Source organism: Odontomachus brunneus, unplaced genomic scaffold (assembly GCF_010583005.1).
Source record: "Odontomachus brunneus isolate Ranch 3 - 2012 unplaced genomic scaffold, Obru_v1 Obru_scaffold_011, whole genome shotgun sequence".
Taxonomy (NCBI): Eukaryota; Metazoa; Arthropoda; class Insecta; order Hymenoptera; family Formicidae; genus Odontomachus; species Odontomachus brunneus.
This window is the reverse complement of record NW_022639461.1, coordinates 3240358-3262031: the sequence shown is the minus strand read 5'-3', so window position 1 is coordinate 3262031 and position 21674 is coordinate 3240358. Positions and strand designations below refer to the sequence as shown.

The 21674-nt window shown below is 37.0% G+C and overlaps 3 protein-coding genes and 1 non-coding gene across 4 annotated transcripts in view; 3 read left to right on the top strand and 1 right to left on the bottom strand.

Moving 5' to 3' along the window:
- LOC116840731 overlaps positions 1-10505 on the top strand; it is a 49976-nt gene extending 39471 nt beyond the window's left edge. The window contains exon 4 of the mRNA XM_032807835.1: positions 6369-10505. Coding sequence (XP_032663726.1) covers positions 6369-7219 — 851 coding nt within the window. The 3' untranslated portion in view covers positions 7220-10505. The remainder of the gene's footprint in view (positions 1-6368) is intronic.
- Positions 1-19803, bottom strand: part of LOC116840732 (protein lines) — a 119892-nt gene extending 100089 nt beyond the window's left edge. Inside the window, exons 1-2 of the mRNA XM_032807837.1 lie at positions 19663-19803; positions 16513-16546 (exon numbers count right to left, since the gene is read on the bottom strand). The gene's annotated coding sequence lies outside the window, so the exon portion shown is untranslated. The remainder of the gene's footprint in view (positions 1-16512; positions 16547-19662) is intronic.
- A 179-nt stretch (positions 19804-19982) lies between these two features.
- Positions 19983-21075, top strand: LOC116840759 (60S ribosomal protein L36-like). Its single transcript, XM_032807913.1, has 4 exons — positions 19983-20111; positions 20290-20416; positions 20696-20830; positions 20939-21075. The coding sequence occupies exons 2-4, from the start codon at positions 20291-20293 to the stop codon at positions 21020-21022; spliced, it is 345 nt and encodes a 114-aa protein (XP_032663804.1). The 5' UTR covers positions 19983-20111; position 20290; the 3' UTR covers positions 21023-21075.
- Positions 21076-21561: 486 nt separating this feature from the next.
- On the top strand, positions 21562-21634 carry Trnav-aac. Its single transcript has one exon. It is a non-coding gene; the product is annotated as a tRNA-Val (tRNA).
- The last annotated feature ends 40 nt before the right edge of the window (positions 21635-21674 follow it).

Sequence of the window (21674 nt, the reverse complement as noted above, 5' to 3'; positions counted from 1 at the left end):
AGCGAGGCGCGGCTCGGCCGAACGTGAGACGACGCGGTGCTGCGGCATTCTCGTCGGCCGTCGGGTAAATTATTCGGGGAACGTGATAACTGGGAAATATGTGCGTGCGGCCCTAAAAGTCGTCCGATGTCACGCATTTTCTTCGGCTGGATGCGGTTTCTGTGCGTGCGACGTGCCATAAATAAGAGCGCTAATCAGTGACGCATTCTGAGCACGCGGCGAACCATGGCGGAGCTCGGACCTTCGCTCCTCGTCGCCCAATTTCTCGGCACTTTCACGTACAAAACGGTGATTAATTAACTAGCCAGAGTAAATATCAACCAACATCGTAACGTTACATCAGCGTTACAATTTCTCACTCAATGATGTAAATGCGATATTATACATATGTTGTTCGTAACACAGTTACGTCGTTGAATGAGAAATTATAACATTGATGCGATGTTACTGTTTGCTGACTAATAAAGGTATCTGACACGTGATGATATCATAATCTCTACACGAAGAATATATTATAATTTTCTTTTTTATATGAATTCTCTTCAAGTTTACTGTGTTTCTCTATAATAGAGTGCAGAACTGTCGGTGAGGGAGTTGCTAGAAACATAGCAAAATTTTCTATAGCGCATTTTGATTTTGACAATCTATTTGCCACTCTCCCCTTTCCTCACTTGTTTTTTCTACAAAATATTTTTAACTTTATTACAATATATATGTAAGTATCAACAAAATTAGTAAAATGTCACTTTTTTATATATTTACTTTTATTTACTTTTATTTACTTTTATTTACTTTTATATATTTCATTTCCTAAAAAAAGAATATATATATAGTATAAATGAAATGAAAAATATTAAATTAAAGATAAAAAATGATGATCTGTTCCTCGTTCACAAAATTCTGTAATAATTTTTACTCTATAAAATTCTCTTCGTACAGATTTCACGAACACATATGATACCATCATAACATGGCGCCATCATATTATGTATGTGATGGCAAGTATGATAAAATCAAACATCAGAGATGGAAAAAACTTATCATGTTATAAGATAATATTAGCACGATATTATCATATTCTATAATTAAATCGGTGTAGAAATTATTATACTGTTCGGGCTATCGCTTGCACGTTAATAAATTGTTATCTCGTAAAAAAAGTGCGATTCAAATGATCGGCGACTTGTCGGAGCGGGATCCTCGGCGCGGCAGTGAGAGAAGAATTCGAGGAGGCGCACGGAATTCAGCAAGTGTCGCCGATCGGAATCGTTTGTTTATAAGATATCGCGGAATGCGGATCCCGATGGAAATAAACACTGTTTTCCAGAGTGCCGCACGGCGTGCCCGTCGTTTATTCTCGCGGCTTATTTAAAGAGTCTTCGTGAGAAAGAAAGAGAGAGAGAGAGAGTGGCAGAGAAAAAGAGAGAAAGAGAAATTGTCAAACTCCCCAACACGCGTCGTCGCGTCACATGTGTTTATCGAGATAAAGCGAGATCGAGCGTTCGCCTTTGAAAATCCTTTGTTTTCGTTTCTTTTTTTTTTCTCTCTCTCACTCGACTCGCGGCAGCGGGACTCCGTCGTGATAAAATATCCTAATCACCTCTCGGCTCGTAAATTTACCCGGTAATCTAGCAGATAATGCGCTTGCGTATTATTATATGAACAGAAGGGCCCAGCGCGGTCCCTATCGCGACCCTGAGTGCATCACTCATGCTTCCTCGTTCTCACAATGTACACACGGGCCCTACTACGAGTCATTTACTTAAATCCTTTTAATAACGCCGCGACATTTGTTAATAACGGCGCCAACGACGCTGAGCGCGGCCCCGCGAGGTGGTATCTGAAGACGGTGCATGTGGGTGTGTGTGTGTGTGATCGGTGCGTCGTTTTGTGTCACGTCGCGTCTCGTGTCGTGGATAATTAACGGCCACGTGAGTTTTCCTAAGGAGCCTTGCACGGCCCTCGTAAATAAGACTTAATCAGCCGGCAAGTGAAAAGAAGAAGCCGAGAATCTCAGAACGACCCGGGCAATCGGAGATCCTCTCGCGTATGTATATGTGTGTGTGTGTGTGTATGTATGTGTGAGCTGGGTCTCTCGACGAGGATTTATCTCGTCTCTGGATTCGAGTCTCGCACCCTCTCCGTCGAGCGCGTGACTTTTACAGCCGGTGAAACGAGCGATTTACAAATTTTATCCCGCCTCCAGAATAATCTCGTTATTAGTACGCTTGTTCGGAGGTATTTACGATATTGGCTCGCGACCAATTCCCCACCGGTGATATATTATTACGCGCGGATATGATTCATTTTAGGGAAAAATGCGCGGCATCCCGCGTGATGGGCCGACCGTTGTCGTCGGACTCACAGGTTCAAAGTGGGCTTAATTCTGGCCGAAGGTGAGAGTGCTTGTCACGCGTGAGCTGTCGAGCAATTGACGGCGGAAAAAGGAAATGTGCCGAAATTGAAGAAGTGGAACGCACGTTGTTCTGAAAAGTTATAATACTGAAATAATCTTCCAAAGGGTAAATTTATCGCAATGTTGGAATTGTGTCGTTGTGCAACTCTGGACGCATCGGTACACGAGGAGAATTTTGTAGTGAATATTACTATGGAATTTTATGAGGAATACTGAGGAATAGATCGGCATTCTGCGATAATTTATTACTCTTTCATTTCATATGTGCTATTTATATTTTAGAAACTGAAATGTGCTATTGAAATATTTACTATGTTTACGGCGAAATTTACTGTGTTTTTTAGCAAAACAAAATTTGCTGACAATTTATTTTCCTGCATTATTAGAAATATAGTAAAATTGAAAAGAATTTATATAAAAAAAAGAATACATACACACAAAAGAACACACACACACACACAAACACACATTAGATTGTCAAAATCAAAATGCGCTATAGAAAATTTTGCTGTGTTTCTAGCAGCTCCATCACCGACAGTCCTGCACTCTATTATAGAGAAACATAGTAACTCGAAGAGAATTCATATGAAAAAGAGAAAAATTATAATATATTTTTCGTGTAGCGATTATGACATCATCACGTGTCAGATACCTTTATTAGTCAGCAAACAGTAACATCGCATCAATGTTATAATTTCTCATTCAACGACGTAACTGTGTTACGAACAACATATGTGTAATATCACATTTACATTATTGAGTGAAAAATTGTAATGTTAATGTAACGTTACGATGTTTGTTGGTATTTACTCTGACTAGTTAATTAATCACCGTTTTGTACGTAAAAAAGTGTCGAGAAATTTTATATATATATATATATATAGTCTTCATACAAATTTATTTGAAAAAATTATATAAGGTAAACGTCCCAGTGATCGAACATACATGTCTCAACGATTGACGTATTGGTTTTTGTATTTTTCTTTGTTGAAATGTTTTTCAAAACAATATAATAAATGAAAAGAAATATTTAGTTACTTTGTGATTTTGTTTCATTTATTAATAAGCATCTTAACAAACACAAGATATTATTAGTAATTCAATTACCGGTACACGTTCAATCACTAGGACGTTTACCTTATATAGTTTATTTTCATATAAATTCTTTTCAACACTATATATACACACACTATCTTTGTGCATCTGCTCATTTGAATACAGCAACAGTATTCAAATGCATACATAGACATTGTACCTACGTGTATGTACTGTTTTTGAGGTAACAATTCCTTTTCGGGACAATTGTATACTTCGGGATATTGTCTCGGTACTATGACACTTTTTTGGAAAATCGTCCGGAGTTTCCGAACCTCGAGATTTTGATTTTTCGAGGTCCATCCGGAAAAGCCGTACCGCGACGTGAATTCATCGTGATTTATGCGTTTACCGAGGGAACAACCAAATTGCTCTGCGCGCGATCAGGATTGGACGTTACGTCGCACAACACGCGAACGTCGAAGGGGTTAAATTTAGGGGCATTCTTCATCTCCGAGGCATCTCCTGGTCTCCGCGTCGACGCACGATCGGCAATAACGTCCGTAGGTGCCGAGATGTGCGATTTTGTCGGAAGGCCGAATACCGTTCCGTGACTCAGAGAGTTCTGTGTTTGTTTATGCGCGACGGAGTATCCATCCGGCACGATTTGCGAAAGTCTCTCTTCGCCACCCTCGCGCCAATAAACGCGACAGCGCAGATCCGCGGGGTACGCTCCCGTCGCCCGTTCCAGTTGAGAATACAACGAGGACGGGCGAGACGCGCGCGTATTTGCATCCGCGCAAATACGCGTGAGACAATTACGGCATGTATACGGCGCGGTCGCCGGGAATTCAGCAGTTCCTGTCAATTATGTAACGCGACTCCGTATATAAAGCCTTGTCCTCACCGTTTCCCCAGTTTCCCGTTTATTATCTCGTCATTAACGAATTCGACAGTCACGCTCAAATCATGCTCGTTTGTACTGAGTGACAAGAAATAACAAGACACTTATTCGATAGGTACTAATAACGTGTGTTCACTTACAGTAATACAAAATATTTTTCAAAATACGTTCTCTTAAAATGGGAAAAAGAATTTGGTTGGATTAAGCAAATTTCTCGTAAAATTTAGCCGTGCCAGAAGTTACCAGAATTTTCAACAGGATTTCTGATCAACTAGAACAGAAAATTCTGGTAATACTTCAGCCGGTGTTTTCTGGTTAAGTTTCTTGGTTCGTTCATATTTTACCAGCAATATTAGTTAATTCAACCAAACTTTTTTTTCAGTGCAACTTTTCATGAAAGCAGCTGTTTATTCTATTTAAATAAATTAATTTAAATTTAGATAAACATACCTAAATTTAAGTTACCAATATCCAACAAATAAAAATATTTTTTTATTTTTTAGATATTTTTTCCAGTTTTACAAAGAGCATAGCAAGAAGAAATATAAAAAATTTTAACGTAATTTTTATTATAATATTTTCTCTAAAATGTTGGCTATTAATTAACTCTGATTCTTTCAATTATCAATTATTATCGCGTCTGATATATTTTCTTTTATCGCTCACATTATTCTAATAATCTTCTAGCAATCTTTAAATCAAAGATTTTATCATAGTATAGTGATTATGTATAATTGCACAATATATAATATTGCTGCACTGATAATGCAAAGGTTAATAAGAAATTAATAAGCCAATTAATATTCTCGATCAATCAGCCAGAGAATATGCAGCTGTGGAGGAATCGATCAAATCACTATGCGTTTCGATTTGTTTTCGGCGACGAGAATTCGAGCGACATTCGTAAAGCGTCAACGTTTGCGTTAACATTGAAGCGCTCGATCTCTTGATGAATATCGCGTTGGGCTATTTTTGAGCGAAATGTATTTTCCTCAGTTCAGTTTCGTTTGTTTGTGATTTGGAACATGTCTTTATTTCGGTTTACTTGGTGCAAGGGTCAAGGAAGTTCTCGTTGTGCGGCGTTGCGGACGATGAACAATAAGTCAACTGTGAATGTAATCAGTAAATCTCAAGGTAGAAGCGAGCGTTGACAATCGTGACAAAGAGACACTGAGTCACGTTTACGAGCGAAACTTTCCTGTCATTGTTGCAAGAATTCAGTGCGGCAACCTACATAATCTACAATTCCTACGTTATAGCAGTTAATGCACGAGAGCTACAATTTATTGCGTCCTATTTACGGGGGATATTTTTGCTATTGGCAACTAATCAAATTTTCCGTGTATGTCGGGTTACACATTTTTCCGAAAACTAGATGGGAAAATGGTGGTACCAACAAAAACCCCTGAGCAACGATTTTAATTTCTGCGGATTAGTGACACTGTTGAAGTAGCAAGTCCATGAATTTTGCGAAGTCGTTTTGACATATGCGTGTGTATGTGTCAAATAACAAGCTGTCACCAATCCGCAGAAAGTAAAATTTTGTCGCTTAAGGGTTTTTCATGGTATCAACATTTTTCCTGTTGTTCTAGTTTTCCAGGAAAATGTCGTGTGTTCAGGAAAACCGTATGTTGTATCATTATGTCTTCCACTGCATAACATTACATTGCACACACATATTTCTTCGTATATCATACGTTGAAATTCTAACAGTCTTCAAATCTTTAAATCAATCTTCAAAAATCAAAGAGAGAAAATTAATTATATCATTAAATTTAAATCAGTGTTTTAATAAAAGAATTTATCATTTAATCGCGCAATTACACGATACAACATTGTCACTGATAATGCGGAAGCTAATAAGGGATTAGTAATCCAATTAGCGTTCTAATCGCTTATAAATTCGTCATTCGCTTAGAAGGAATCGCGATGACGCGAATTTTCCAACTTCCATTCACAAGTTTATTTACGTAAGTTGCAACTGCATTAACGGCCGCGCGTTTCTCGTTACAGAGCATCCTAGGAATAGAGCGGATCTCATCGCCAACGACGACGGTGACGATGACGATTGGAGAGGGAATCACCGTCACTCCTTGTACTTTCCCGTCGCAGTTCCGGATAACGAGGAAGAGCAGGACGTCACGGTCGACCACGCGTCCTTGCGATTCCTGCTGCAAGGTGATCACCGACGTCCGCACAAGCTGGAGGTCCTGGTCTATCTCCGAACGCCGGGATCTCGGCGTCTCCTCCTGCGGAACCGGATCCCGCAGACGGACTCGTCGAAGGACTCCCGTTGGCTGGAGTTGGACTCCACCGAGATCGCCGCGATCTGGCTCGAGAGAGACCTCGAGGAGAACCACGGCCTCGAGCTGGAGTTCCTCCACGACGGTCGGCCGACGCGTCGCGAGATCTCTCACGCGAGACTGAACGTCTTTACCACGTCGGAAACGGACGACGACAGTGTCGGCGGCGGTCGGAGGCAGAAGCGGTTCACACCCGAGGAACTGTTGCAACGACACGTGCGGCGCAGCGAGTGCAAGGGCTACAACAACAAGAGGTGCTGCAGACACGAGATGACGGTGATGTTCAAGGACCTGAAGGGCTTCGACTTCATCGTCTACCCGAAGAGCTTCGACGCGGGCTACTGCAAGGGTCGTTGTCCGCCACTGTACAACCCGGCGCATCATCACGCGCTGCTGCAGAGCCTGCTGTGGAAGGAGGATCGCAAGAAGGTGCCGAAGCCGTGCTGCGCGCCCAGCAAGCTCAACCAGCTGATGGTCGTCTATTTCGACGAGAAGAAACCCACGGAGCTGCAGGTGTCCTACTGGCACAATATCACGGTGGAGGAGTGCGCCTGCTCCTAAGGGAGCTGAGCGAAGGAAGTTGGAGCTGGATGGAGGAAAGGGAGAAGGAGAAAACAGTCTACCATCGCCGAGGACTCACCAAAGAATCGTCCGAATTGTAGTTCGGTGCTGCCGCACGCGGTCGCGGTCGCGCCGATGCGACGAGCCTCGTTCAGAAACCTCGAGTTTCCTTGGAATTCGTCGGACCCGTTGAAATAAGTAACGTAACACGTAAATAATGATCGATGATGATACATTGATATAACGGTTGTATATTAATATTAATGCCTATATTAATATCAATACCGTTATTAACAGGTACTATTAATACAGATAGAGATAAAAAATATAAGAGAATGATAGTCGTTCGTCTTCGGGATTTCCACGCACCCTTCGTACGATCTTTCCGGACTTTCGACTCTCTCCTAAGTCCAGACGATTCTCAAAGTCGGTGCGAGGAAACCGAACATCGTCGGTCTGTCTTTCCTTCTCGCACGAGCCGAACGACGTGAGGCATCACCGAACTCAGACCCCGTGACTCGCGCGGGTCTCGCATTGACTGTGATACTAACGATATTTACTTGTCATTATATTCCTTATTACGTAGCGATCGTATTTTATATCACTAGGACATTTTTGCTATGTTCTGGCCTGGTTGAAAGAAGGAACGGGAAGCGAGAGATGTTCGCAGTAACGAGCTCTCTCGCACTTTTGTCGTGGTTTCGTCGTCGTCGACGACGACGACGATGATGACGGCAACGACTACCGTTTATTTCAATCACGTGAGCGTCTCCCCGCAAACGAAACGCCATAATCATTGTGTAACTATAGCGCACACCTTACTATCTGTTAATTTATTACAATCACATAGGCTACGTTGGGCTCTCGCGAAACAAGCGAGCCGTAAGTTGATGTTTATTAACATAACGTGACGTAACTGAAGTCTTCGCTCTACCGAACCTGTTTTGTATCAAGGTTTTATTAGTTCCTATAGAGTATTATGAATAGAATCTCGAGTATCCTTTAAAAATCTCTCGGATCGAGTGCTCGCGGAAAATGTACGCGCGCGTGCATTACATTCTTAAGGAATTCCAATGTTTCGCAACGAGGTCTGCGCTTAATCGGTGGCCGTCGCGCGTAACTCTTATGCATGTCGCGAGAATTTTGTGCTCTAACTGTCTGTGAAATAGTGGTATTCGCATTTTAACTCTCTGTGGAGTAACATATCGTATTTATATCGAGCGCAGAATAATAGAATTGAGATAAGGAATCATCGCTGTGTACGCCCCGATGTGCGAAATTGTGCGAAATTTACGACGTGTCTTGCGCATCGTTACGAATTACGATTCAATTAGCCACGGGCGGCGCCGTTTTATCAACGTTATTCGTGTCTCTTAATCGATTGTGAAGAAATTATTCGAACGGTGAAGATCTATTCACGATTTATAGCGAAGTCTTAAATATATGATCTATCAGTTTCCAATAGAAGCGGCGTGTTTATTTCCTCACTCCTACTTTTTACACTGGTATTTAAGTGAACTACGATTTTGAAAATATGAGACGTATAAAGTAAGAATTAGATATCTTGATATACCTTTCGGTATTTTGTGCCAAGAATTTTCCTTAGAGAAAATATAAAAAAAAAAAGATCGATCCCACAATTCTTTCAAGTTCAAATTTACATCTCAGCAATTATGCATCAAGTAAGAATTTAGATATAATATTCGTGCACTTTCTTAATTGCAAAAAATAAATAATATATAATATTTTCATCCACATACACACACACACACACACACACACACACACATACCTTACACACGGACCTTAATCCGCGGAGAGAACTCTTCTTAGCAAAACAAATATATATATATATAAAAGAATCAGATTAGTTCCACAATTCTGATCTATATCTCAGTAATTATACATCAAGTAAGAATTGAAATATTAATATATTCTCTCGTGTATCTTTAATTGGAAAATAAATAATACATAATATTTTCGCCCACATATGAAGTTTGATCCGCGGTGAAAATTTATTAATGACTTTTAGTAGCGGTATCTTCGATAACAAAGATTCTGCAAGAAATAACGCCAGGTCGATTTCTCGCATACTTCCAGAACTCGCGGGATAACTTTAATTATAACAAACGATACTTTAAAATTAGAATCGTACAGCTGTAAAATATATCGTCACTATTTAACAAGTCGAATCGAGCGTTACGATTTTATGAATAAGAAAGGAATCTCCAATCTAGCGTCGCGAGGTTATCTCGCCACGACAGCAATAAAATTTTATTGAGCGTAACACTGCTTACCCCGTTTGAGTTCGAAGATTACCGTGTGCATTATGCAACCACGCGCATTCCGGTCGCATGGACGTTGAGTTTTAAAAAATACTTTAATCAGGGATATTTAATTGGCGATAAAGACGTGGAATGAAATGATCGTCTCCGTTTCTTTCTCTTCCTCTGTAAAGCAATATCGTAGTTTTATCCGCACAAGCGAACTGTCGACTAATAACAAATCGGCCAGTACCGAGAGATAAAATCATTCGCGACAATGTCTTCAAAACACAATACGAGTTAAAAACCTCATCCGCGAACGTTCCTTTCTCTACATACAGCAGAGCACGCGATGTGAAAGAAGTGAGCGATATGCAAGATAAGAATAACAACTTTATTTCCTGTTTCTCCTCTCACAGGAGATTAATAAATGTCTCGACATATTCGTCTTGTCGATGAATCATTTAGTCTTCGAGGCCCTTCTCCGTGGTTGATTTTGTTGACTTTGTCAACTTTGAAGTGAGCGACGAAATATTCAGCGAGAAAATGGTAAAAGTGACATCGCGCTATAAAAAAGTTTATTTTTTTTTTTATTGAGATTGGAAGTCGAGGTAGTACACACAAATACAGATAGGATATAATGAACTCGTTAACGTATTAATTAACGTGATGTTACAATTTTGTGCGTTATAAATAAGATATGATTTGTTAATTGTATACTTTAACTTTCGTCAGAATAATAGTAACGACAAGGTTCCAGAAGCATTTTAAAACTTGAAGTTTCTAGTTTCTCAGTATATTTTCAAATGCAAAGCCCATTTCTTACAGCGCTACACGAATATAAATTGACGTTTATCGAATATCAATATTCTTTATAAAGTTTATCGAGTTACGCTACATAAACAAAAGATCGTATGTAAACACCATTTACATTATAAAAGTACAAATTTTCTCCTTTAATTTGTATACAAACAAATAAAATTTGCTTTTATCGAATTATTTAACACAAAAACACGAAACATCCTTTTAATTTCCATCACTTATAAAAAGTGAGTGAATCGGTGTATGATATTATTTAAAAAATTAATTGAAAGTTTAAAGTTTTTTCTTCAAAACGCATTTATCAGATTCTTGGTACAGATAAATTTTTTATATTAAGATTCAACTAAATAATGAGACTGAAGATAATGTTGTTAGTTTTCACTTAACTTGATATATTTTCGTCAAAAACGACATTGAAATTATGATATTTAAATGACTTGAAACTAGAGACTTCAAACAATAAAATGGTTCCTAAAACAGTTATGAATAATAAAAAATATTTAACTTACTGTTAAGTAGTATTACTTGAAAAGTCAAGGTACACTTCACCCATTGTAGAAAGAACATACTACGATTTCAAATCATAGTTAAGGAAAGTGGCGGCTCGTAGCGACGACTTTGGAACTAATAAAAATAACGGGTCTAATACATATAAAGGGTTTAAATTATTGTAAAAGACAATTAGTCGAGACTCGAACTTTTTTAGTCAAGACTCAAACCTTTTGTAGAACAAATTTCTACTCAACACCGTCAGATGATATATGGAAGTTATAAATTTAAATAAGGGTCTAATATTCTTTAAACCCATTATCTTGACAAGTTAATTTTTTAGACTTCTTATGATTGTTAGATCAATTATCCTTGCGGATTAGCTCTATAAATCTATTATATAATTAAATCCTTTATTCTACGAGCCATCACTTCGTCTCTTTGATAAGGAATTGAAATCGTGATATATCTCAATATTGGATCAAAAATATCTTCACTTTTCACAGTTAGTATACATCCACGTTCAACAATTTATTCCTTCTCAATGAATAATTTCTGAAATATTTCTAATATACTTTATAGTACTATAAAACTATTCATTAAACTAAAATATTTCAAATGTTATATAATTATGTGTGTGTTCAATGATATTTAATATAATATAATATATTATTACCAAAGAGAAACCTCCCAGATAACATGCATGTCTAAAAGATGTCGAAAAGATATCTAAAAGATATCAACAAAATGTTGCATAAGATATCTTTTAGATATCTTTTTGACATCTTTTAGACATGCATGTTATCTGGGCTGAGAGCGGCTACCAGTTTGATTTTAGTGGCCAGAGCTAAGCGCCATTTCCAAACGCCATCTAACAAAGTGCGCATTTACGACGTTCGTTAGGCGTATTTTCGTGGTAACGATAAATATTCCGTAACTATTTATCGATAATTGTCGGATCGGTAGACGTCATTGTGCAGCTTTTCTATGATATAAAAAAGCTACGCAATGTCTACCGAGCCGACAATTGTTGGTAAATGGTTACGGAATAGGACCCCTGGTTCGTACCTGTTTTATTTTCGTACAATAATAGTAAGTTAGAAAAGGACAGACGTCCAATCGCTCTGTTCTCGTCTCACCACTGATGAGCAGACCGCGTGACGTAGACACGAAGCGAGCTAGCGGCGAACTTATCGTAAAGATCATTTCTCATCAGTCTCGTCTTTCTCGCGCTACGTTTGCGTAATTTTGCAAGCAAAAAAAATTTGGAAACTGGACAATATGAAATAATAAATAAATTAAACAATATACAGATTTAAACATGCCGCTCATATTTTTTGCTTATTTCCCGGCAACCATAAAAGATATCGATGTGATTCAAAGAAAACAATGTTCTCCACAATATATCTTGTTGGAATTCAGAATTTACAATAATAATAATAATATTAATACTATTAATAACGGTTCGTTAAATAAGTCGTGGAAGCGTGCGTACTTTTCGACAACACTGACAGCCATTTTAATACCGATTGCATTTTTTGGGCATTCCTCGGCAGCTATTAAAGATATCAAGGTGATTCAAAGGGCATTATCTGCCCCACAATTCATCTTATTGGAATTGGTAATTTATAATAATATAAATAATACAGGAGACCAAACAACTCGGTTCGAATCTCGGCTCAATAGTTTAGCGGAGACTCCAGACATATTGGTTCGAATCGCGCGTTTATAATTTAGTGGGAAAATTAGGTGAGATATGAGGCCTGTTCTTTGTAGCTGCACTGCTGAACTAGTGCAATAAGGTAAAGTGAGAAAATGTATATTTGTCTCACTTCACTATATTGCGCCAGTTCAGCAGTGCAGTTACAAAGAACAGGCCTATAGTGAATCCAATGTTAAGAACGCGACTTTGGGATATTGGAAAATTATTTTCAACATTTTGTAATTGACCTCTCGCAACCTCGAAAATTACTTTAAAGGACTGTGAAAAATTATCCTAGAATGTACTCTACACGTTAAAAATTATCCTAGAATGTACTCTACACGCACATTATATGACCTAATCTGCAGTAACATGACTGACTTTAGGCCCATGCATAGGTACCACTGCGCAAGAATCCAAATATAATGCTACGATTGATCTAACGTTATGAATACGGCTTTGGGCTATTGAAAAATTATTTTCAAGATTCTGGTCGTGTTACTGAGGGAGCAGAGTGACATTAAGGCACGTTGTCATCCAAGAGACGGTGCAGAACGAAATATGCGCACTTCACATCATTTTCGATAATATATCTTTGCAAATGCAAAAATTTCTTTAAGCAACTTTAAAAAATTATCCCAGGTTTAACTAACTCGGCTTAATAAATTAGCGAAGACGCAAAACACTTCGTTTTGAATTTCGGCTTAGTAATTTAGCGTACAGAAAAAAAGATTTGGTTGAATTAACCAAATATCTGGTCGAATATAAACGATCCAGAAATTCCGATTGAAGTAACTCAAATTCTGTTTAAGTTAATAAAATTTTTGGTTAACTTAAACAGAATTCGTGTTACTTCAATCGGAATTTCTGGATCGTTCATATTCGACCAGATATTTGATTAATTCAACCAAACCTTTTTTTCCGTGCGAAAACACAAAACATATCAGTTGGAATCTCGACTTAGTAATTTAGCGGAGCCTCAAAACACATCGGTTCGAATCTTGGCTTAATGGTTTAGCAGAATCTCAAAACACTCGGATCCGTATATTGACTTAATAATTTAGCGAGAAATTGAAACATTTCGGTTCGAGTCTCGGCTTAATAATTTAATTTGTCTTTAATTTGTTGAAATTTAATTTGTCGTCTTGTCAACAACAAACGCGTATATATAAGAAAATATCTCCGAATAGATATTATATCGTATATAATACGACATAACAAGTTATAAATTATATTAATCAAATAGTATATATAGAACATATACATAGGATATATATAAAACATATATAGAGCATAAAAAAGCATATATAACATATACAGAGAATATAAATATGACATGTTGAAATATATCAGTTTAATGTATCATCAAGAAACAATTCGACGAGAAGAAAGCCTAGTCAAAATTTCAATTTTCCATTATTATGCAAGAATGATCCAATTAAAAAAATTATAAGCTTTTATCAATGAATACTCTATCCACATCTTTTTAAACTAAACAAGAAAAATGCAAGCTTTATAGATGCTTGAAATGAATTATGAAAGTTCTTTTATTTTTTACCAATCGCGTCTTTTGGCAAATTTTTCTAAGGATTGAGCTAGTCAGTTCTTTTAAAGAAATAGAATTGTTTGACTCGTTGAACTATTACGAAAATCTCAGAGCTAAATTCTTTGGTTGGATCATTCTTACGTAACTCCGGCGAAATGCAAATTTCAATTCTTACTTTACTTCCCGTCGGACCCAATGCGATTTACGTCTACATGCATGCAATCTACGTAAAGTGACGCTTTGTGTCTACTATATGAGCGTCTAAATTGAGCGCTCACCATTGTGCGTCATCCCACGGTGTCCAGGATCCACCAGCCATCCTGTCACTGCATCTGACACTGCAATGATCTTCGCGTCCCACGTCGCCTGTAATTCATTCCCGACCACGGTAATCTAACGGAGGTTTTACGAAAAATCCCGTCTCTCTTAGGGGATATACTCCGAATTGCGAATTGCATATGAAATATCGCGAACTGCGTCTTTGAGGATATGTTGGCCTTTCGGATAAACGACGAGTATGTGCGACGAACTCAGCAATGATCCAATCGAGTTGTAATGTATCGCTTTGATACACGCGCGACGCGAATCGCTTACGAAGAAAATAGAATCCGCGAGCGAAGGAAACACGCGACGTGTATCGAAGGCCGATCTCGCTAAATCTTTCGACGCGTGGGCGAAGTAATCTGTGTGAGATTCTCACGTACGACGCGAAATATCCCTAATATGACGTTTCGATGGTGCAGCGTAGTAGACTGCAATACAGCTCCGCAATATTTTTACGAAGACAATTCCGCAATACTTTTGCGGATAAGAGCTCCGCAATATTTTTGCGAAGACAATTCTGCAACATTTTTGGGGATAACAACTTCGCAATATCTTTGTGAAGACAATTCCGCAATATTTTTGCGGATAATAACTCCGCAATATTTCTGCAAAGTTCGTTCACGATACTTCCGCGAATGAAAAATCGATAACTGTGAAAATAGCGACGATAGAAAAAAAATTTATTCCGAATTTACGCGAGAAAATGTTATCGTTATCGCGTGAGACATCTGTCTTCTCAACGAACCTGAAATTCGCGAAAACCTTTCCCCGCAATATTTCTACGAAGGTCGCTCGCGACGCTTTCGCGATTTCGATTCGGCAAAATTTGCAAATCTGTCAAATTAATAATCGCGGACGCAAATGAAAAATTGAAAACTGTGAAAATAGCGATGATAAAAAAAAGATCTATTCAAAGTTTACGCGAAAAAAATTTTATGGTTATCGCGTAAGACATCCGTTTCTTTAACAAACCTGAAATATTCTCAAAAACCCGCGATATTTTTGCGAAGACAATTCCGCAATATTTTTGCGGATAACAGCTCCGCAATACTTTTGCGAAGACAATTCCGCAATATTTTTGCGGATAGCAGCTCCACAATACTTTTACGAAGACAAGTCCACAATATTTTTGCGGATAGCTGCTCCGCAATACTTTGGCGACGACAATTCCGCAATGCTTTTGCGGATAACAGCTCCGCAATATTTCTGCGAAGTTCGCTCTCGACTCTTCCGCAAATACGAACCGGTTAAATTCGCAAATTTATCAAAACATATAATCGAAAACACGAGCGTGAGTGAAAAATCAAACACTATGAAAATTGCGACGATATAAATAAAGATTCTATTCAAAATTCCCGCGAAAAAAAAATATTACCGCGTGAGGCGCCTGTTTTGTTCGATAGAACTCGTCGCGCGCCGTGTAAATAAACAAACAACTGCTCGCATACGATTTGTATACATCGCGTTTTTCGTGAGGGATCAACGTTTACTAACATTATCTACTGTCCCGTGCGCGTTAGGAAATTTTAAATAAAAAAATTACAACCTGAAAATTTTCCGACAATCGTGAAATTAATTTCGCAAGCAGTTTAAATAATTATGTCAGATCGCTTCGCGCTGCCGTCAGGCGCTGCACGATATCAAAATTTATTTAATGACGAATTCTGTACTTTACGAAATGCAATCGCGACGCAAGCTTACGCGAGAGAGAAAATTGAAAAAATTAACGACCGGCGAAAGATCTATCGAGGCGGGTGATGTGATTACGCATTTTCTGTAGCGCAATCTCTGTGGCGCAATCTTTGCGCGTTGGCGCACTGAGACACTTGAAAGATCGCATTTAATAAAACTGAATAATTTTACAAAATTTTAAATTTAGAGCGTATACTCGATACTTTAATGGCAATTGGAAGAGAAATACTTGAAAATTTGCCAAATTTATGTAAAAATGTATTATTACTAATATAATTTTTTATATAATTTTTTGTAAAAGCGATCTTTCAAATGTTTCAAGCAATGTACTTTACTGGACGACACATACACACACTACACCACAGCAAAGTAAATCGCATTGATTTATAAACATGCATTATATGGAAAGACTTTTTGTCTTTCTATTACCAATTTATTTTCTTATTTGACTCACCGATCCGCCGATCAGGGCAACCATGCTTTCGTTTCTGGAACAAAAAAATGTTTCGCTGATTAGATTCGTGTATTGATATCGGTTTGAGTAAAAAAGCTTGAAATATTAAAAAAAAAATAAGCGCGCGATATTTTTCACGCTAGGAGAGTTTTTTGGAATGTATTCACATTTAGAATATTCTTTTTTCTTGATGTTTCAAAAAAATTTCTTAATTAAAACAAATCAATATTTTTCAAGTGATGATGTTACTCAGGAAAAATTCTCTCCGCGTGTAATTACAATTTAACGCGATCTAAGTGAAGCTTACCTTCGAATCGACTCAGACAGGCCCGAGCCGAATTCTCCAGCGCGGCATCCAATTCAATTAAAAATTAATTTAATTATTCAATTAAAAATATTTCAATTAATCACTGACTTCAAGAAATTTAATTAAAAATCATTCAATACTGATTCTTAATTTGAAGGAAAATTATTCAATTAATTATTGATTTGAAGGAATTCAACCAACTGTTGAATTAACGATTAAAACGAGTGAAAGTAATTAAAGATTATTCGATTAATGATTGAACGCAGTCAATATAATTATTTAATTCACAATTGATAAAAAAAAATTTAATCGAAAAGCGCAGTAAGACGATTGACCAATCGATGTCAATCGAAATTGAAATTCTGATTATTTACATTGCTTATAATAACCAACCAAGCTGAATATATGCTTTTATATATATATATATATATATATATATATATATATATATATATTTCTTATATCAATTGTTAATTAAATAACCCTTAATTACGTCGACTATGTTCAATCGTTAATTGAATAATCTTTAATTACTTTCGCTTAATCGTTAATTCAACAGTTTTTAATTGAATTCCTTCAAATCAATCGTTAATTTAATGATTTTTAATTGAATAGGTTTGTATTAATCATCAATTAATTAAATTAGAAATTATTTACTCAAATCAATTATTAAATTAAGGCAAATTTAACTGATATTTTTACAGCTCTGATTGCACACATATTACACTCGTATTACAACAGTAAATTACGATGTAAGAAAATCGTTGTAACGGCACGCTCGAGTTCTCAATATGTAATAAAAATGACAACTGAATAAAGAAATAATAATACTCGAATAATAAATGGATGATGATAATATCTGATCGGTAAAGAACTCGATCGTGACGTTTCTCTATCTAACAAGTAAAAAAATAAATGAAACGCTGTAATTACCTGCTGCGATAAAGTCCGCAACACCTGCTCGCGTAATAAGTACGCTCAACTCGTGTTAATTATCAGCTTAATTGTGGCGAAGTTAAAATGCAGTATTAAAAATCGGCGCGAAATAGTTTAGAAAATAAGGAGTTTTTGCAAACATACGGTATAGATACAGTAAACGCTAAAATGACGTCATCGAGTCAAAAGTTCGAAAGATGAGATGCGCATGCGCATCGGTCACGTTAACGCTATTCAGATAACGTGCGAACGTTATTTCTGAAAAATAACGTTCACGAGTAACGTCGACGTTATGATTACCAAAATTAAATCTGAACGATTGAGATTCACAAGTCAAGATGATTTCATACTTTTAAGGGAGATTATATCCCAAAATTCATATGAAGAGAGTGAAAAACCTCCATCTTATTATAAAATACTGTTTTATCGTACGTTAAGGTCAATGCCCGGACATGTAGCCATCTCCGGACATTGTTATTATTTTTATATTTGAATATGAATATTTCAACTTTCAACGTGCAATACATACATATTGGTATATATATATTTAATATTTATATTTAGTGTACGTTGAAAGATGAAATATTTAGAGAAATATTCAAAATAATAAGAGAGTCCGAAATTAGGTACATGTCCGGCATTGATACATTTACCTTACCGTAGTATTCACCGTGCAAAAACTCTTTTGAAATAGGCGACGTAAAAACGGGATACGGTGTGAAGTGACTTCAGCGTTTACCGTATCTAAAATATGGAATTGCAAAAACCCTAATAACTCCTTAATAACGCGGCAGCTCCGCAACGCGCTCGCCTCGGCGGCTGATAGCGTTGTGACATGATTCCCGAGCACGTGTTCGCGCATGCGTGTTTACCTGACCAGCTTCCCTGACGCGCCTCTCAGTTAGCGGCACGAGCTGGCCGTTACGACGGTCTGTTTACTTAGCCTTTGTTGAGCCTAGAGTTTCCGTTAGAGCCGTTAGCCAGATATTGTTATTGCCGATTATTCGATCGTCATTATTTCGATATTATCCACTCGCGGATATTATCACACGATTGTCGAGCAGATATTATTATCACTAACATTTAATATTCGAGTATTACTTCTTTATTCGATTGTTATTTAATTTATTCGGTTATTATTTAATTATTGCTATTACGCATAGGAAAGCAACTCGGACGTGCTGTTACGACAATTTCCTTACCTCGTCTTTAATCAGTTATTATTGCTGTTGCCCAGTTATTGTTATTCATTGTTATTCATTGTTATTACCGATTATTCGATCGTCGTTATTCAGTTATTATCCGTTCGCAGTTATTATCACATAATTGTCGAGCAGATATTATTATAATTATTATAAAAAAGTAATAATATTTGAATAATAAATGGTAGTGATAATGATACCTAATCGACAATCGTATGATAATAACCGCGAGCAGATAATAAATAAAATATACTCTAATATGTAAACGGCGCCGCGGCCGAAAAGAACGCGCTCTATGAGATACTTCTCTCCGTACTTCTTTTCCTAACAAACTGACGCCCGAATATTGCGCATCTCTATTTCTCTCTCTTTCTCTCTGATTGTCATCTCATTTCTAATTCCCCTTCAATAAATGCGACGATCGCCCGATTCTATTGCTACTTGAGCGAGTCGATGTTATTAGCAAATGTAACCCAGTAAACACAAAGTAACAGTAACATAACATCAATGTTATAATTTCCTATTCAACAATGTAACTGTTATATAACACACACGTTATATAACAATTACATTATTGAGTAGGAAATTATGATATTTATGTTATGTTATTATTACTTTGTGTTTATTGGGAAAGGACATCAGCGCGACACGTCGTGACAAGCACCGGCTGCATATACCGCGAGGAGAAATGAGAAGATTACTTACAAATAAGGTCTTCACGATACGCCCCGGCGATCGTACATCGCTATTCTCGAAACTTATTAATGCGTGAGACGCACTTTCGACGGATAAAAGACGCGAGAAACATGAAGCTATGTGGATCGATGTGTACCCATGACTGCTGCTTGGCGCGAAAAGATCGAGCATTTCAAGAATATAGCGAGTGAACGTCTGTCCTTTTCTAACTTACTATCATTGTAAGGAAGTATGACGGGCACGAACCAGGCGCATTTTATCGTTATCACCGCGAAAATGCGCCTAACCAACGTAGTAAAGACGCACTTTGTTAGATGGCGTCTCGAAAATGTGCCTAACCTGGCCACTGAAATCAGGCTGGTGGCTGCTCTCATATTCTATGGTAATATTTTTTTCTATGCCTAGTAACATTGCAGAAGTCAGCAATTCTCTTTATACGTGCATCAGCATCGTGAAAGGTTAGTGAGATTTCAAATCCTAAAATTTTATCGCAATCTGTTTGAAGACAAATAAATTTAGGTGATATATTTGTTGTAGTAACTTTATTGGATTTATGATTTGTTATATTATAAAAAATTATCGCGTTTTTAGATTTATTAGTCTGTGGACAACATAACCTATTGTGATTATTTCCAGGATGGCACCGAAGTACGAACTGGCCGTAGGCCTCAATAAGGGCCACAAAACGACGAAAATTCGAGTGGCAAAAACTAAAGCTGAGAAGGAAAAGACCGTGTGTCTCCGACCATCTAGATTAAAAGGAGTTAGTATATTGTATATGCTGTATAACCTCTTTCATTGTTTTTATGCATCAGTATCTTCCCGATTTATCATATTCATAATAAATTGCTCATATAATACCTTAGGTTCAGAAATTTCCTGAACTTGTGTATACTAGTGCAATAAGTTAGTGACACAAAATATATTATTATTTTACACACAACTTATTGTATCAGTGTATATTAATTCGTTCTTTGAAAAAAAACTCTTGATATTCTTTTTCTCTTGTCTGTATTAATTTATCTTAAATTTCTCATCATAGAAACAAACCAAACACAGCAAATTCGTGAGAGACTTGATCCGTGAAGTCACAGGACATGCTCCATATGAGAAGCGTGCTATGGAGTTGTTGAAAGTGTCCAAGGATAAGCGTGCTCTGAAATTCTTGAAGAGGAGGGTAAGTGTTAGAAATCAACATGTCTTATTTTTTTTACAAAATCAGTAAACTATTAGTGAAACTGTCTTTTGCATAATTTTATAATACAAGGTTATTAATATTTTCTAGCTGGGAACACACATCCGTGCCAAGAGGAAGCGAGAAGAACTTGGAAACATCTTGGTACAGATGAGGAAGGCTGCTCATCATTAAGTTCTGTCTTTAAATTAATACATTTTTAATAAATGGATATAAGTTGTACAAAACATGTATGAATTTCATTCCCTATATCCTATGTATTACTTTCGTAAATCAAGAAGATTGAGGAAGCTCTATAAAGATTTTGAGAGAATTTAAAAGACCAATAAATCCCTAACATTAATATTTCAGTATCTCTAAGAAATATTTATCTAGACACTATATTTAAAAGTATATTATTACAGTATGATTATATTTTGTTCATTTAGATAAAATGAATTTTATAAACTTTACATAATTATGAGTTTGTGCTTACCAGTTTTCTATTAAGAAATAATGATGGTTCATGAGATTTCAGTAAATATTAGGTTACAAGTATAAAAACTTCATCTCGGTTAATACTTCTTAAAGATTCTTAAAATTTATAGACTTATTCAAAATATTTTTATAACAAAACATTTTTTTATGGTAATAAATAATATATTAATTTCATGTTACGTAAATATATAGTCACGTAAAGTTATAAGGTAAGAGTAGAACTCACCTTCCAACAAGTTTCCGTGGTGTAGTGGTTATCACATCCGCCTAACACGCGGAAGGTCCCCGGTTCGATCCCGGGCGGAAACATTTTTTGTCTTCGCGAAGGAGAATTTCTTGAAAAAATTAT

Excerpts from the sequence above, each read along its gene's own strand:
- LOC116840759 (XM_032807913.1), top strand. The coding sequence starts at position 20,291 with ATGGCACCGAAGTACGAACTGGCCGTAGGCCTCAATAAGGGCCACAAA. Across the intron at positions 20,417-20,695 it reads GACCATCTAGATTAAAAGGA|AAACAAACCAAACACAGCAA; the intron begins GTTAGTATATTG and ends TTCTCATCATAG. Across the intron at positions 20,831-20,938 it reads TGAAATTCTTGAAGAGGAGG|CTGGGAACACACATCCGTGC; the intron begins GTAAGTGTTAGA and ends AATATTTTCTAG.